At 45.3% G+C, this 16,500-nt stretch overlaps 1 protein-coding gene across 2 annotated transcripts; it reads left to right on the top strand.

Annotated features, from left to right (window-relative positions):
* The first annotated feature begins 86 nt into the window (after window positions 1-86).
* zgc:113337 (uncharacterized protein LOC503741 homolog) lies at window positions 87-14,110 on the top strand. Of its 2 annotated transcripts, none has more exons than XM_061840791.1 (7): window positions 87-313; window positions 835-949; window positions 2,103-2,423; window positions 6,274-6,606; window positions 11,506-11,790; window positions 11,870-11,971; window positions 13,277-14,110. In XM_061840791.1, exons 2-7 carry the CDS (start codon window positions 862-864, stop codon window positions 13,279-13,281), a joined length of 1,134 nt encoding a protein of 377 aa, XP_061696775.1. In that variant the 5' UTR covers window positions 87-313; window positions 835-861; the 3' UTR covers window positions 13,282-14,110. The 2 variants fall into 2 exon arrangements, with proteins under 2 accessions (XP_061696775.1, XP_061696773.1); XM_061840789.1 differs by having other exon boundaries at window positions 13,303-14,108.
* The last annotated feature ends 2,390 nt before the right edge of the window (window positions 14,111-16,500 follow it).

The raw sequence follows: 16,500 nt of genomic DNA, 5'->3' as shown, positions 1-16,500 counted from the left end.
TCTTGGTAAAAAAAAAAAAAATGTGCACCGCCCAAAAGCCTTGCTCACTAGAGGGGGCTCTGAGTCTGACCCAACGGTACCAAATTGTTCTCTCTCCTCTCACCGTCTTCCCCCCCCCGTGGGTCCATTCCACTGGAATCCGGCGCTTCAGCCCGCTGCTGAACATTTGCGCTCACAATTGGAAACACTCGCGGGGGAAAAAAAAAAGTCTTTGTCGCAGTCTGCGTGATGTTAGGAAATAAATGTTACTTGTGATATGTCGCTGAGGGAGAACACCCCCCACCACCCCAGCGTCGTCGGGACACGAGAAGAGGTGAGTCTCTGGTTTTGGATTTACTCCTGAATAGTTTTATAGTATGATTTGGTTACTTTTACAGGGCTGTGTATTTATTTACTGGCACAATTATCACTTATTAAAATACTGTCAGCATTTGATTTACTTGTACGTTGTGCTGTTTTCTGTTCTATTGCGACGTCGCTTCACAAATTTATTCGACAGTCACCTAATAAAGTTTATTGGAGAGCTGACCTAAAAAAAAAATAATAATCTTCATAACTCATTCTTTTAGGTTTCTGTAACAGTCAATACAGTTCAGATGTAGAAGCGCTTTATCTGGACTTATATTTTTAATGATAAATTGTAAATGTTGCTTTTTACGACTTTTCAAATTTACTGGTTTTTTTTTTGGGAAAAAAATTTATAAATTTTGGGGTTTTTCGTACTTAAGACTGCCTTAATTTGTCACGGCTGTTGGTTGAGTTGGGGTATTGCACAAATTGCAGTTTGAATTATAAATCTTTTTTTTTTTTTTTTTATTATTTTCCCTTCGCCAGATCTTCATCTTCCCCTTTAAATGAGCAATGATGATGATGATGATGATGATCCGGGCCTCCTGTTGGAAATGTCTGCAGGTGTGTCTGCTCCTTGTTCTGGTGGCGAAACTACAAGGTAAATACACATCGTGTTCAAATTCCCAATCCATAGATTGAATCATTTTGAATTGTAAAAAAAAGTGAATTCATTTCAATTCTTTCATACATGCGGGACGGTGGAAAACGTTGACCTCACTGTTCTGAGGTCACGGGTTCAATCCGGGACCCAGCTGTGCGGCGTTTGCATGTTCTCCCCGTGCCTGCGTGGGTTTCCTCCGAGCACTCCGGTTTCCTCCCACATCGCAAAAACATGCGTCATCAATTGGACGCTCTAAATTGCCCCAAGGTGCGATCGTTGTCTGTCTCCATATGCCCTGCGATTGGGTGGAAACCAGTTCACGGTGTACCCTCCCTCCTGCCTGTTGATAGCTGGGATAAGCTCCAGCACTACTCGGGACCCTCGTGAGGATAAGTGGCTGAGAAAATTGATGGATGGATGTTTCATTCATAATGCAAAATTCACAACTATTCACAGGGCTCGGATAGCTTATAGCCTATATTACCAGTTTAAGCCGCAGCAATTAAACAACAAAAATAATTCAAATTCATCTTACAATATTACCCTTAATATAAATGCCGTACAGATGATGATTTAAAATGATTGATTGATGATTGATTTAAAAAAAAAACGTGAACATTAACGCGGCGAAGACTCCCTGGAATAACACAGGCAAAACTTAGCTCCTTTTTGACGTACAAAGTTTGTTGAGATATATCAGTTTCTTAGACCAGCTACACTATCCCATCCATTTTTTTTTCCGCTTATCCTCACGAGGGTCGCAGGGAGTGCTGTAGCCTATCCCAGCTGTCAGCGGGCAGGAGGCGGGGTACACCCTGAACTGGTCGCCAGCCAATCGCAGGGCACATTGAGACCAACAGCCGCACTCACAATCACACCTATGGGCAATTTAGAGCGTTCAATTAATGTTGTATGTTTATGGGATGTGGGAGGCAACCGGAGTGCCCACCTGGAGAAAACCAGCTACACTAATACTGCAAACATGGGAATATGATGAAGAAATAGTAAACTACAAATGTGCTAGGGATGCGTTTTGAATGTTCGGGTATTTGTTTGCTGTAAACAAAAGAATCATCGAATATTTCACTCAAGTGTGAAGACAATCAATTGGTAATAGGAACACCGATAAATTTATGATATGTGCCCCAAGGTAAAGTGACAGCACCGGAGCGAGTGCAGGCCGGCGTGGGGAAGCCCTTCACGCTGACGTGCGCCATCTCCAAGGACAGAAGCGACGCCGTGCGGCGAGTGCGATGGCTGGACCCGAACAACCAGACGCTGCTCAGCTACCAGCCGGGCAACAGCGACAGCGTGAGCGGGCAGCAGCACGTGGAGCTCACCCCGTCCTCCAAGGACACCTCGTCCGTCACCGTCCAGAGGGTGAGCTTCAGGGACGAAGGCTGCTACACGTGCGTCTTCGAGATGGCGCAATCTGGCGCCAAGCGAGGACGCACCTGCCTGACCGTCACCGGTGAGTAAAGGCCGCCCTTCGTTGTGCTGACGATTAATAATAATAATAAATTCTAGTACTGGTACAAGTTTGAAACAGTCACATTTTCTAATTGGACTGACAATTCATTGTTTGACATTCATTTATATTAACTGCCATGTATGTGTAAAAATAAGTTGTTAGGAACAAATGATAGAAAAATGGTGACAAAAAATTGACGTTTTAAGGAGGAATGTAGCATTTTTTTCTTGGTCACTTGGGTGTAGTATTACAAGTGTTTGTTGCTTTTATTTTTGGGAGGGGTGGGGGGCAAAGGTTCTCCAGAAATTTGTGTCAAAAAACCTCCGGCGCAGGGCTAGACCCAAATGCAGGACTCCAAGACGAGGGCATGATCTCAGGCGTAGTTTTTAGTCAAAGCTGAGGTCACGCACGGTGTAAGCAGTCCGAGAAGGTAGAGGTACAGAAACGCTAGGCTAGGCAGGATCCAAAAGACACGCAACGAGGTCTGATGACTAGGAAACATGAACTAGGACTTTATGACTATGAAACAAACTAAGACAAGACTAAACTGTGGCGGCACAGAAACGCTGTGACAAGGATAACTCAACACGACACTATTTGCAGCGGTGGAGATTGGACAGGTGTCACCCCCCCAGAGCAGTGGCGTGGCCACGCCCCTCTTGGCAGTGGCGTGGCCACGCCCCTCTTGGCAGAGGCCAACTCTCGCTCATGACAATTTGTATGTCATGTTTAGTTTCAGTGCGCCATAATAAAACTTCCAAAAGCTTTTTAAAAAGTCAGCTTTCTATCGCGCTCATCCTCATTAGGGTCACAGCTGACCTGCAGCCTATCCCGGCTGACTTTCGGCCAATCGCGGGGCTTCTTCCGATTTGTAATTGTCCGTCATTTCCCCGCATGCGTGTGTCGTCTTGAATTTAAAGACATCCGTTTTTTTCACTGAGCGTTGATTAAGACCAGAAATCAAGTGTACTGTTGCGGCTGTAAGTCACGAACACATGGAAGACGGGGGAGGGGGGGTCTCTCTTTGAGGTCCGGGTGAGTTATGATCACGGCGACAGGAAAAGATTCTCCTCCCGGGGGTGAAGTTCAGACGCTCCATTTCAAAGCCTCCTCGTGTAAAATCTGCTGCCAGGCCTCCCGGGGAGTTGATCTCGCATTCCTTCGAGAATGAAAAGGATTTGGATCGGTCCAAGAAAATAAGACTGAGATGTGTTGCGCATCCTTGTCTTGTTTTTGTTGTTGTTGGGTTTTGTCTCGTTTTTTTTTTTTTTTTTTTTTTTTCCATCTTGGATAGAATCAAAGCAACATCGTGCGAAATCATGAATAACGGAAATAGAAATAATCCGTTCCAGTCTCAAACTATTCACTAATCGTAAAACTTCCTGTGACTGCACAGGAAATGTTTAAAGTAAAATACTAACATCGTACAAGTGTAATATATATATATATATATATATATATATATAAAACGGAAAAAAATCTCACATAGAAAATAATAGAAAAAAGCTTTATCAAATGGACTGCCCTTGTTTTAAGCAACATTCAATTGTCAGAAAGAAGTTAACTATTGACAAAAGACAAAAACAATAACAATAATAAATCAAAAACTAATTTGCATAGTGCTTATTGTAACTACTGGAATAGGGTTCAATGATACAACAGTTGGTCAAAATGTGAATGTGAGTTTTAATCGGAAAATATTAATACATGCCTCACAGTTCTGAGGTCCCTGGTTCGATCCCAGCCTCCACCTGTGTGGAGTTTGCATGTTCTCCCCGTGCCTGCGTGGCTTTTCTCCGGGCACTCCGGTTTCCTCCCGCATCCCAAAAACATGCAACATTAATTGGAGACTCTAAATTGCCCATAGGTGTGATTGTGAGTGCGGCTGTTTGTCTGTCTCAATGTGCCCTGCGATTGGCTGGAGACCAGTTCAAATTGTGTCCCGCCTCCTGCTTGTTGACAGCTGGGATAGGCTCCAGCACTCTCTGCGACCCTTGTGAGGATAAGCGGCTAAGAAGATGGATGGGTGGATGGACGGATGGATGAATTGCCCGTAGGTGTGATTGAGCGCTGCTGTTTGTCTCGATGTGCCCTATGATTGGCTGGCGACCAGTTCAGGGTGTACCCCGGCTCCTGCCCAGTGACAGCTGTTGATAGGCTCCAGCACTCCCCGCAACCCTTATGAGAATAAGCGGCAAAGTGGATGGATGGATGTTAAAACAGCAAAATAACCCTGGAATAAGAAATCCATCCATCCATTTTCGTAGTTAGTTAGTGCTGGAGCCTATCCCAGCTGTCAACGGGCAGGAGGCGGGGTACACCCTGAAATGGTCGCCAGCCAATCGGAGGGCACGTAGAACCAAACAACCAATCGCACTCACAATCACACTTTGGGGCAATTTAAAAAGTCCAATTCATGCTGCATGTTTTTGGGATGCGGCAGGAAATCGGAGTGCCTGGAGAAAAGCCACACAGGGAGCCCCATGGAAAACCGAATTGGCCTTAAATGTGAACTGGCCCGCGACCGGTCCAGGGTGTACGCCTCTTGCCCAAAGTGAGCAGGGGGCAAGGTCAACCTCAGTCGGGAAGGTTCGTAGAAGGCGGGGGACGGTGCTCAAACAGCTGCTGCCCATTATCTTTCTTCGTCACTTTCATATTTTCAAAATATTTACTAACCCTGACCGCCGCCGGAGATGAGGTCCCGAGAGCACGGCCGCTGGCGGTAGACAAAATAATTTTAAGGGGGGGGGGGGTATGAATAAATAAGTCATCAGGTGAAAGAAGTGCAACACGTCAGGGTGGAGGGAAAACGACAACAAAAAACGCATAACGATTTGCAGATGTGATTCGGTCGGAATCCGCGCCTCAGAGCTGACAACGTCCAAGCGGTTCACAAGCAGTTTTCGCAGAGGAAATACCGCATGTACATTTCCAGGACCAGCGATCAAATGCTCGGTAAATTGTGCTTGACAACGGCCGGGGCCGAAGGGGGCTGGAATCGGGAACAGAACTGGGAAGGGAAAGAAATTGAAAGGAATCGCGCCAACAACTTTCTGAGGCGAACCGAGATGGGAGCCGCCATGAAGCCAAGGAAAGATGAACAGTCCGATCAAAGCGACACTCATTTACATGTCGCATAATAAATATGCGCGATAAGACAAGGAAAGACCAATTAGGATAGCTTGGAAAAAAGGACAGTTTGGGCATTTTCCAAGCTAAATTATCATCTAAACACATTTTTTTAAAAAGCATCAAAGATTATACTAATTTTATTTACAAAAAAATGTTGCAACTTGGATCTTTAATCATTTAAATTACAATATTTTCAACGCATAAGTCAAAGTGTTCATTTCACTGATATTTTGACTCATTTATTCACCACAAATAGGTTTCCAATTACCCGTCATGCCTTGTAAACAGCCGCCATCTTGTGTGTCATAGAGGTCAGAGAACACAGGTGATAGGTGAAGCGTGACATTTTTTTTTCTATCGTTAATTTTTCCCATCTTGTAGAAAAGGGGAATCCTGGGACCGCGGCGACGTCATCGGAAACCTACCCGTCGAGGTTTATGAACGCAAAACGAGTTGAAAATGGATAAATGTGTTTTAATTAACTAGTTTTAAGGGGAAATGCTAATTTGAAGCAACAGATAATGTACAACTCTTGAGAATGTAAATGCTCAGTGGACCGAGTTAAAGAACAGCGTGGGCAGCATGTGGACCACGGGCCATATTTTTCCCACCACCAACTTTTCTCTCCTTTTTTTGTCATCAAGTTCTCGTTCTTTGCCATCCCTGCTTCCCTCCATTCTTCTATTCACTGACACCCCCCCACCCCCACCCCCCGCAGCATCGGTGACGGCCGACGGCAACAAGACTGCGGTGAGCGGGAAGAAGGCGACCCTGTCGTGCTCTTACGGCCTCCCCGAGAAGGTGGAGCAGGTCAGCTGGCGCTACGCCGCGGCGCCGGGGGGGATCCCCTCGGACGTGGCCTCCTACGCCGATAGGAGCGACCCCGCCGTCGAGCCCGCGTACCAGGGGCGGGCGTGGCTCAGCGCCTCCCTGTCGGACAGCACCCTCACCATCCAGCCGGTGGCCATCCGGGACGAAGGCTGCTACACTTGTGTGTACAGCACGCGAGCGGACGGTCCCAAGAGCTCCACTGTGTGTCTCTCCACGTACGGTGAGCGTGCTAGCTGTGAACGCTAATATTTGAAGTCGTCCACTTTCGCTATCTCTTCTCCCTGGAGCTTGACTCTTCCCCCACCGCACCTCTCATTCACGCACACATACTCTGTTTTACCGCAAACAGGAAGGGGCTCAGTGCGGATCCCTGATGCAGTCCCACCTCCACCTTAAATTCTTCTGACACATCTGAACCTGGCACATCTCACCGCCGTTCTGCTTCCCTCATACATGTTCTGTAGTATTGTAACATATTTCTCCCGCCACACCGGACTTGCGCATGCAGTACCGCGGTTTCCTCTCTTGGTACTCCGTCGTAGTCTTTCTCTAGGTCTACAAAGACACAACGTAGCTCCTTCTGACCTTCTCTATACTTTTCCACGAGCATCCTCAATGCAAATACTGCATCTGTGGTACTCTTCCTAGGCGTGAAACCATACTGTTGCTCGCAGATACCGACTTCCGTCCTGAGTCTTGCCCTCCACTAGTCTTTCCCATGACTTCAGTGATGTTTTACTCGCTAATCTTTTTGAAACTGAGATTAATATGTCTTGTCGCTCAATGACAGCAGTCCAAAACCACTTCGATGTTACATTTGTTGTTGTTGTGATAGCCAGGGTGACACTGTTGCTGCGTCGACGTAGACGATCGTGCGAAAGCGTTATAGCCGTAGGAAAGCGGTCGCCGCCATAGATCTTCTGCCGTGAGCGTAGTAGGGGGCGCCGGGCAGTTGAACAGGTGTTGCTGCGTGTCGTGTGGCCCGGTGCCACGGTCCGGGCAGACGTCGGCGACTGTGTCGTCTAGGCGGTGTTAGGAGGTGTTCAGCAGGCGACAGAAGCCCGAGCGTGCTTCCGAGGCTTCGACCGTTCGTCGTCGTGAATTGGAGGCGGGTAGCCTCACAAGGACGATGTTAGCCTTGTAGGCCGGCCTGGTGTTGGTGACGGCCGATGTGTTGAGTTCAGTAAGTCCGCGCTCGTATTGCTGGTCGTCTAGCCGTCCGTCGGTGCCGTCGAACTGGTCTATGTCCGTTTGCCAGCGAGAGACGTCGTAGATTTTGACGCTGTGGTCGGACGCGACGGACGAGGTCGCTGTTTGGATGAGCCGGTCGATGGCATTGAAGCAAATGCTGCCTGGACCGCAGTTCGTCGTGTTACATTTGTCATTTTTGGGGCTGGCTTGATCGAAACTGAGAAGGAGCCACGGGGGGGTCAAGCACAGTATTCGGTGGGGCAGGCCCCTGTACTCTCTCCTAGAACCGCCACTGCATACGGGAGAGCCGTGCCGTGTTTTGAGACTTAAAGCAGGAATGTTGCTCTTGCCTTCCCGGCTCATTCCGTACGCAGCGCCGCGGATGAGGCCCCGACGCGTGAGTGCCGTCAGTGTTGTCGGCGCACAGCGGTCGGCCTTGTGTGCTTTGTCTCCGCTTGGCGTTCGGGTTCAAACCCCCTCCCCTCTCCCTCTCCTTATCGCTCTCTCTTCCACAAACACGTGCGCTTTTGTTCGGAACACTACAGTACAGTACAGTGGCTGCTTCTTTTTGTGTCGCACAATTAGCATTTGGATTGTTTTCCTCCCTCCCTCCCTCTTACACTGCATATCCATCCACCCATCCATCCATCCATTCATTTTATTCCACTCATCGGCCGTCGGGTTGTGGGCGCATTAGATTTCTAAACAAAAAAAAAATTAAAATCACTTTTCTATATTCAGGACTATATCACGATAAATCATTATTGATCATTGCTAAATAATTGACAGTAAAAAAAAAACATAAAAAAACACACGACATAAATGAAAAAAATGTTACAGCAAGAAAAAAAATGAACGACCTCCTAAAATGTCACACACAGATGCACAATATTAATAATAAGGAATAAATCTGATGATGCAGACCTTTTGCAAAATATTTCCAAATACGTGAAAACCAGAAATGATTATAATAAAACAAATATATTAATTGGATTAAAAATAATAAATGGTATTACCTGCAATTTATCAAGTAAATCAAAATAACCCTTATTTCAATAAAATAAAGTGCTGTAATTGTGACATAAACGACTTTAACACCGTTCATAAACACATACAAAATAATAATGAATGAATAAAAATAATTTAACAGACTGCAAACTAAAAATGATTCATTAACATATTTATAAAAAAAACAACACAAGGCATAAATGCAAAAAAATGAAATCCGATAAAGTTACGTCAAGAAAAAAAACTACTGTACCTCCTAAAATGTCACACACTGATGCACAATATTAATAATAAGGAATAAATCTGATGATGCAGACCTTTTGTAAAATATTTCCAAATACGTGTAAACCAGAAATGATTATAGTAAAAAAATATATTAATTTGATTAAAAATAATAAATGGCATTTCGTGCAATTTATAAACTAATTTCAAAAAATAAAATGCTGCAATTGGGGCATAAACAACTTTAACACTGTTCATAAACATACACACACACACACAAAATAATAATAAATGAATAGGCTGCAAACTAAAAATGATTCATTAACATGCCTATATCTCTTTATGTTTTTGACAGAAAAAAAAACAACACAAGGCATAAATTAAAAAAAAAAGAAATCCGATGAAGTTATGTCAAGAAAAAAATGAACTACCTCCTAAAATGTCACACAGACACACAATATGCAGACCCTTGCAAAATATTTCCAAATATATGTAAACCAGAAATGTTTATAATAAAATAAATGTATTAATTTGATTAAAAATAATAAATGGCATTTCATGCCATCTATAAACGAAATCAAAATAACACCGATAATTTGAAAAAAATGCTGCAACTGTGGCATAAACGACTTTAACGCCGTTCATAAACACACACAAAATAATAATGAATGAATAAAAATTATGCACAAGGCTGCAAACTAAAAATTATTCAATAACATACCTCTATCTATTTATATTTTTGACAGTAAAAAAAAAACCACTCTGCGTAAATTTAAAAAACTGAAATCCGATAAAGTTATATCAAGAAAAAAAATGAACTCGCTCCTAAAATGTCACACACACTTTTACCAAATATTTCCAAATACGTGTAAACCAGAATTGATTATATTAAAACAAATATAGTAATTTGATTACAAATAATAAATTGCGTTTTGTGCAATTTACAAACTAAATCAAAATAACACAATTTCCAAAAAATAAAATAAAATGCTGCAATTGTGACATAAACAACTTTAATGGTTAATATACACACAAAATAATAATAAAGCTATAGAAAATTATGCAACAGACTGCAAACAAAAAATGATTCATTAACATATCTCTTTATATTTTTGACAGTATTTTATAATAAGCAAATCACATTTTTGTAATGCATCAACATTTTGTGATATAGACTCACTCTGCTATATGCTTTGCATGCATAAATTACATAATTGTTTTACCGTGTACTTCTACTTACATGGTCCTAGTTTTCCATGTATTTATTAATTTTCTCCTTCATTATACAAAAATCTCAGTCGAGATTTTGTCGGCGCACACATACCACAATTTCAGATATGAATATAATAGGTGTGCGCGAGTGTTTTATGACCGTTGAAGTGAATTTTTCAGTGAGCGTTTGAAAGTACCACGTCCAAATATCTGATATCGGATATAGGAAATATCGGAGCTGCCAACGCAAGCGTTCCAGTCGACCTTTTTCCCCTCCTCGGAACAGCAAATTGAAAACAGACGCAAGCTCCCGTACGGATCTCCTGGAATTCGCTGACCTAAAAAACCTGCCCCGGGATCTCGGACCTGGTTTCTTTGTCCCCCGGGGCCCGCAAAATCCAAATCGAGAATTGAAGCGGGATTGACGGGACTGTTGGACGAGGAGAAGCCGAAAGCGGTCGGAGTCGTGCTTGCTAAAGTTTTTAAATGCAAATTTTCTTTTGCCGCTTATCCTCACGAGGGCTCGTGGGGGAGTGCTGAAGATCATGGAATATTTTGTCGACTGTTTCTTCCCTTCCCTGTTTCACTCTCACGTGTTTCTTCCCATTTCCCTTTCCACTCGCATACGTTCCAGTGGAACTCATTCACATTCTTCCATCCATTTTCTTAGGCGCTTATCCTCAGGAGGGTCACGAGAGCGCTGGAGGCTGTCGTAGGGCACGTCGAGACAAACAGTCGCACTCACAATCACAGCCAGAGGCAATCTAGTTAATGTTGCACGTGGGTGGGATGGTGGGTCAGCCGGTAAAGTGTTGGCCTCACACTTCTGAGGACCCGGGTTCGATCCCGGCCCCGTCTGTGTGGAGTTTGCATGTTCTCCCCGTGCCTGCGTGGCTTTTCTCCGGGCACTCCTGTTTTCTCCCACATTATCGTAATTATAAGTACCAGTACTGTATTTTAATTGCATTTTCTACTTAACTAATTTATTATGAAATATGAAATGATGATTTTAGTTTGAGTTATAATTATGTTGAAATCCATTTTTGTAAGGTTAATTATTTTGAAATAATACTTATTCTTATGTATTAATGACTAATAACTAGTTTTTCATGTAACCGGAGTTTCCTCACGCATCCCACAAACACACAATATTAATTGTGAGTGCGGCTGTTTGTCTCTATGTGCCCTGCGATTGGCTGGTAACCAGTTCAGGGTGGGCCCCGGCCCCGCCCCCTGCCCGTTGACAGCTGGGATAGGCTTCAGCACTCCCTTGTGAGGATAAGCGGCTAAGTAAATGGATGGCTGGATGTTTTTGGGATGTGGGAGGAAACTGAAGTGCCCATTTGAGAACATGCAAACTCCACACAGGCAGGGCCGGGATCGAACCCGGGTCCTCAGAACTGTGAGGCCAACACTTTACCAGCCGCCCAAGATTCCTGTCCCAAAATGAATTTTTCATTGTTTCGTTTTGTTTTTTTTTCACTAGCGTTGCCCAAACCTCAGGTGAGCTACAAGAGCACGTCAGCCGGCGTGATCGAGGCCAACTGCAGCGCCGTGTCGCGCCCCCCCGTGGAGATGGCGTGGAACGTGGAGCGGGACAACCGGACCCTGGGCCCGCCCGTCACAACGCTGGTGCCGCAGGGCGACGGCACCACGCTGGCGGTCAGCACCCTCACCCTGCGCTCGGGCCTGCTCAAGGACGTCTCCGTCAAGTGTTTGGTGCACCACAGGGGGCTCGAGGCCCCCATCGCCGTGTCCATGAACACCAAAAGTCCGTCAGAACGCCCCCCCCCACGAATGTTCTCCCGCCGTAGATTCCGCAGGCTAACGCGCGTGTCGTGTCCTCGCAGTCGGGACGGCCTTGGCCATCCTCATCTCCGTGACGACGGTGGCCGCTCTGCTGGTGCTGGCCCTCTGCTTCTGTCTCTGGAAGTGCTTCCTGCGCAAAGAAGGTGAGCCGGTCCAATTCGTTGCCTCTACATACACATAATATAAATCAATGCTTTGGCCTCGCAGTTCTGAGGTCCCGGGTTCGATCCCGGACCTGCACGTGTGTAGTTTGCATGCTCTCCCCGTGCCTGCGTGGTTTTCCTCCGAGCACTTTGGTTTCCTCCCACATCCAAAAAACATCCATCCATCCATCCATCCATCTTCTTTCCCGCTTATCCTCACAAGGGTCGCGGGGAGTGCGGGAGCCTATCCCAGCTGTCAAAGGGAAGGAGGCGGGGCACACCCTGAACTGGTCGTCAGCCAATCGCAGGGCACATAGAGACAGACAACAATCACACCTAGGGGCAATTTAGAGTCTCCAATTAATGTCGCAAGTTTTGGGGATGGTAGCACTGTGATTCAGCTGGTAAACAGTTCTGAGGTCCCGGATTCGATCCCGGACCCGCCTGTGTGCAGTTTGCATGTTCGGTTTTGCGGTTTGTCCTTCGGGCACTCCGGTTTCCGCCCACATCCCAAAAACATCCATCCTTTCACTCTCACACTTTCCAGTTGAACACATCCACATTCTTCCATTCATTTTCTTTGCCACTTATCCTCACAAGGGTCGCGGGGAGTGCGGGAGCCTATCCCAGCTGTCAACGGGCAGGAGGCGGGGCACACACTGAACTGGTTGCCAGCCAATCACAGGGCATGTAGAACCAAACAAATATCGCACTCACAATCACACCTATGGGCAATTTAGAGTGTCAAATTAATGTTGCATGTTTTTGGGACGTGGGAGGAAACCGGAGTGCCTGGAGAAAACCTACGCAGGCATGGGGAGAACATGCGGGGCTGGGCTCGAACCCGGGTCCTCAGAACTGTGAGGCTTTACCAGCTGATCCACTGTGCCACCCATCCCAAAAACTTGCGACATTGATTGGACGCTCTAAATTGCCCCTAGGTGTGATTGTGAGTGCCCTGCGATTGGCTGGCAACCAGTTCAGGGTGTACCCCGCCTCCTGCCCGTTGACAGCTGGGATAGGCTCCAGCGCTCCCCGCGACCCTCGTGAGGATAAGCGGCAAAGAAAACGGATGGAAGAATGTGGCTGTGTTCAACTGTAAAGTGTGAGAGTGAAAAGGGAAATAGGAAGGGAAGAAACATTCAACAAAGTAGTCCCTGATCTTTGGAATTCCACTTTTTTGTCATTTTTTCCGATCAAATCAAAGACCGTCCCGCCTGCCGGGCTTGAACAGAATCAAAATTTAAGACCGCCAACGTTCAAATTCTTGTTTTTTTCTTTTTTTTTTTTTTTTGCCCAACTCAGATTGACTCTGCTCGCTTTTGTTGCAGCCGACTGACGACCTCGGCGCCGCCTCGCAGCAGCTCTTCGGATCAACATCGAGTTCTGGTATTTACACCTCCACGGGATGTCAATCACTATTTTTTTTTTTTGGGGGGGGTCGCCAACATTCTGACATTCATTTTTCATCTTTCCGTGCATACCTCGGACTCAAAAACAGTCAAAGCAACATTTTTGCTCACTTGGATACACACAGTTATGTTTTTGTCAGTCCAGCGGAGAAGAACCAACAAGGTTAAAGTGAACTAAACAGAAAACATTTCAAATAATAACTAGGACATATTGGACCAAAAATGAAACAGCAATAAAATGTGTATGCTTTTTTTAAATTATACTATTACTGTTATGTACTTTTTTTTTTTTTATCGTGTATGAAACCTTTTAAGTGATTTATTCAGGAAAGTCTTTCAAATAACCTTTTCCAGTTGTTTAGAAAAGCATTTCAAATGTGCGTATGAATTTTTCTGAATAATACGCGTTGCTTCTAGAGATTGCGATATGAAACGGGACGCACGCTTGTCTATGAAGGGTCTTTGTACGCAAAACTGACCGTGAGCATTTTCATATTCATCAGAACGACTTGATTTGCATGATAGAAGCAGCCGGCTGTGATACGAATTCATACACAGAACGCCAGAAATCCGAATAAAGACAAACCCATGACGATGCATATTGTTATTGACGGTGATGCGAAGCCTAGGAAAATAAAAATATTTTAAAATAAAATTCAGTGTTGTGTTTTTGAGAGTGGATTTAAAAAAAAAAAAAAAAGTCACCAAATTCCGCTGTGAAGTGTTCAAGGGTTTCCTTTCCTGCTTTCATTGGGAGTCACCACAACGATTGAGTCCGGTGTGATGGTCTGAGCGCTCCCCCGTGCTGAAAAGTCTCCTCGTGATTAAGTATATTAAGTATGAGTATATTTTGTAAACCTCCGGCCAGTCTGGAACGTCCCCACCCGTGCTTCAACGTGCGCCATTCGACAACTGGTCGCCGAGCGCTCAAGTTCGCTACGGACGTCTCAGAAAGACGAACACAGCGAACGTACATATATGTTTATCTTTTTATCAACTTTTGTTTTAAGGTTAGGTTATAATATGTGGGCTCCCTTTATGAAGAAGAAGGGGAACTATGAGACCGGGGGATATCTCAGAAAGCGTCCGCTACGTACCCAGAGTTCCCCTGTTAGTAATGCATGCGAATTAATCACAAGGAGACTTTTCAGCACGGGGGAGCGCTCAGACCGTCACACCGGCCCAGTTTGCGCTGCGTTAGCGCTGCGCTAGCGTTAGCGCTGCGCTAGCGTTAGGGTCACACTTGCGTTTTGCTGCTGTGTTACGGCCGCGCCTCAGTGATTTCGATATGTTTTTTGAACATTTTTATTCGGAAAGTGCAACGTTTTTCTTCCAATTTGACATTTTCAATCTGGTCAAGATCGATCTCGTGTGCGTGAATCGCCGTCTTCGATGGTACAAGTGAAGGATTATTATCTGAAAGAAAACTAAAATGAACAAACATTTATCGAGCAGCAATATGCGAACGCCCCCACCCCTGCCGACGCTGAATCTTCAGGGGGGCCCAGTAAGGAAGCTCAATTCGGATCCTCCTGGGTCCCAAACGCTTTTCTTCTGAAGAAAATCCTTGGCCCGACGCTACACCGTGGATTCGGTCCGGGTTTTAAGTTTTAGCGGTTAGCGGGATTCTGCCCAGCTGCGTTACTGTTGACTTTTGGACGTGTGACCCCGACCTGACCTCCCGCACACGCGGCGCATACCTCGCATTCAACATACGTCAGCTCTCGTGCAGACTGACGACTTTCTCCCTTCTGGGGCCGGCGAGTGCAACGACAGACTGGACCGTGTCTGCCTTTGTGGGCCAGATGTGCGCACATGTGCTTGCTTTGTCCTCACGAGTCCTTTGTCATCAATTTGTCATCAAACAAATATTAATGAGAACCAATGTTGGCTGTAATTGGTTCGTCTTGTCTGGATGCCAGACGCCATTAAACCAGAATGTTTTATGGTCTTTCCCGAACGACTCTGAAGCAGGTCGGTGCTTTATGACAGCGTCATCTGGTGGACAAAAAGATGCATGGCAAGCAACTTTGGACAGATGGAGGGAAGACTGCGTTGGCTTTGGCTGCTGTTTACTTCTCGGCTAGTCTAGACTCGAGACCTTTGCAAGCAAGGCAAAAGTTGATGAGTCAAAGGAAAGCCGACTTGCCGACGATTTCCTCACGCATCCGCGCGCTGACGAAAAGAGGAAGTGCTGATGAGATGGCAACATGTGACAAAAATCACATTGCCGCTTCTTTCCATAATGTCGCAACACACGCATTTAAAAGCGTAGACGACGGACGGCAGGTAACACTTGCGAACAAGTGGAGTGAAAATACAGTTCAGGGCTGTTTCAATTAAATCCACTTTCTTAGCCGCTTATCCTCACGAGGGTCGCGGGGAATGCCGGAGTCTATCGCAGCTGTCAACGGGCAGGAGGCGGGGTACACACTGAACCGGTCACCAGCCAATCACAGGGCACATATTAGAGACGAACAGCCGCACTCACAATCGCACCTACGGGCAATTTAGAAATTCCAACGAATGTAGCGTGTTTTTGGGATGTGGGAGGAAACTCCAGTTACTTGAAAAACTAGTACAATTGATGGATAATATCAAAATCATGAACACATAAGAATAAGTATTATTTCAAAATAAATATTGTAATAATAAATCATGCGTTAACCTTACAAAAGTGGATTTCAACATAATTACAACTCAAAATAAAATCCAATATTTTTTTCAAAATTTCACATTTCATTATAAATTAGTTGAGTAGAAAATACAATTAAAATACAGTACTGGTACTTATAATTACGACAATGTTTTATAATTCCATTTTAATTTGGACGTTCTTTCATGTTTATCCGTCGAGTTTCTTTGCCGCTTATCCTCACAAGGGTCACGGGGGAGTGCCGCAGGGTCGGAGGCTCGAATGAACAGCCCTGAACTGGTCGCCAGCCAATCGCAGGGCATATAGAAACAAACCACCAGCCGCACTCACAATCACACCTTGGGGCAATTTAGGGTGTCCGATTAATGTTGCATGTTTTTGGGGATGTGGGAGGAAACCGGAGTGCCCGGAGAAAACCCACGCGGGCATGGGGAGGATGTGCAAACTTCGAACCCCGGGTC

This window comes from Syngnathoides biaculeatus, chromosome 14 (assembly GCF_019802595.1).
Source record: "Syngnathoides biaculeatus isolate LvHL_M chromosome 14, ASM1980259v1, whole genome shotgun sequence".
In the NCBI taxonomy this organism is placed as follows: Eukaryota; Metazoa; Chordata; class Actinopteri; order Syngnathiformes; family Syngnathidae; genus Syngnathoides; species Syngnathoides biaculeatus.
The sequence above is the reverse complement of the archived record's forward strand: the minus strand, read 5'-3'. Positions and strand labels throughout refer to the sequence as shown.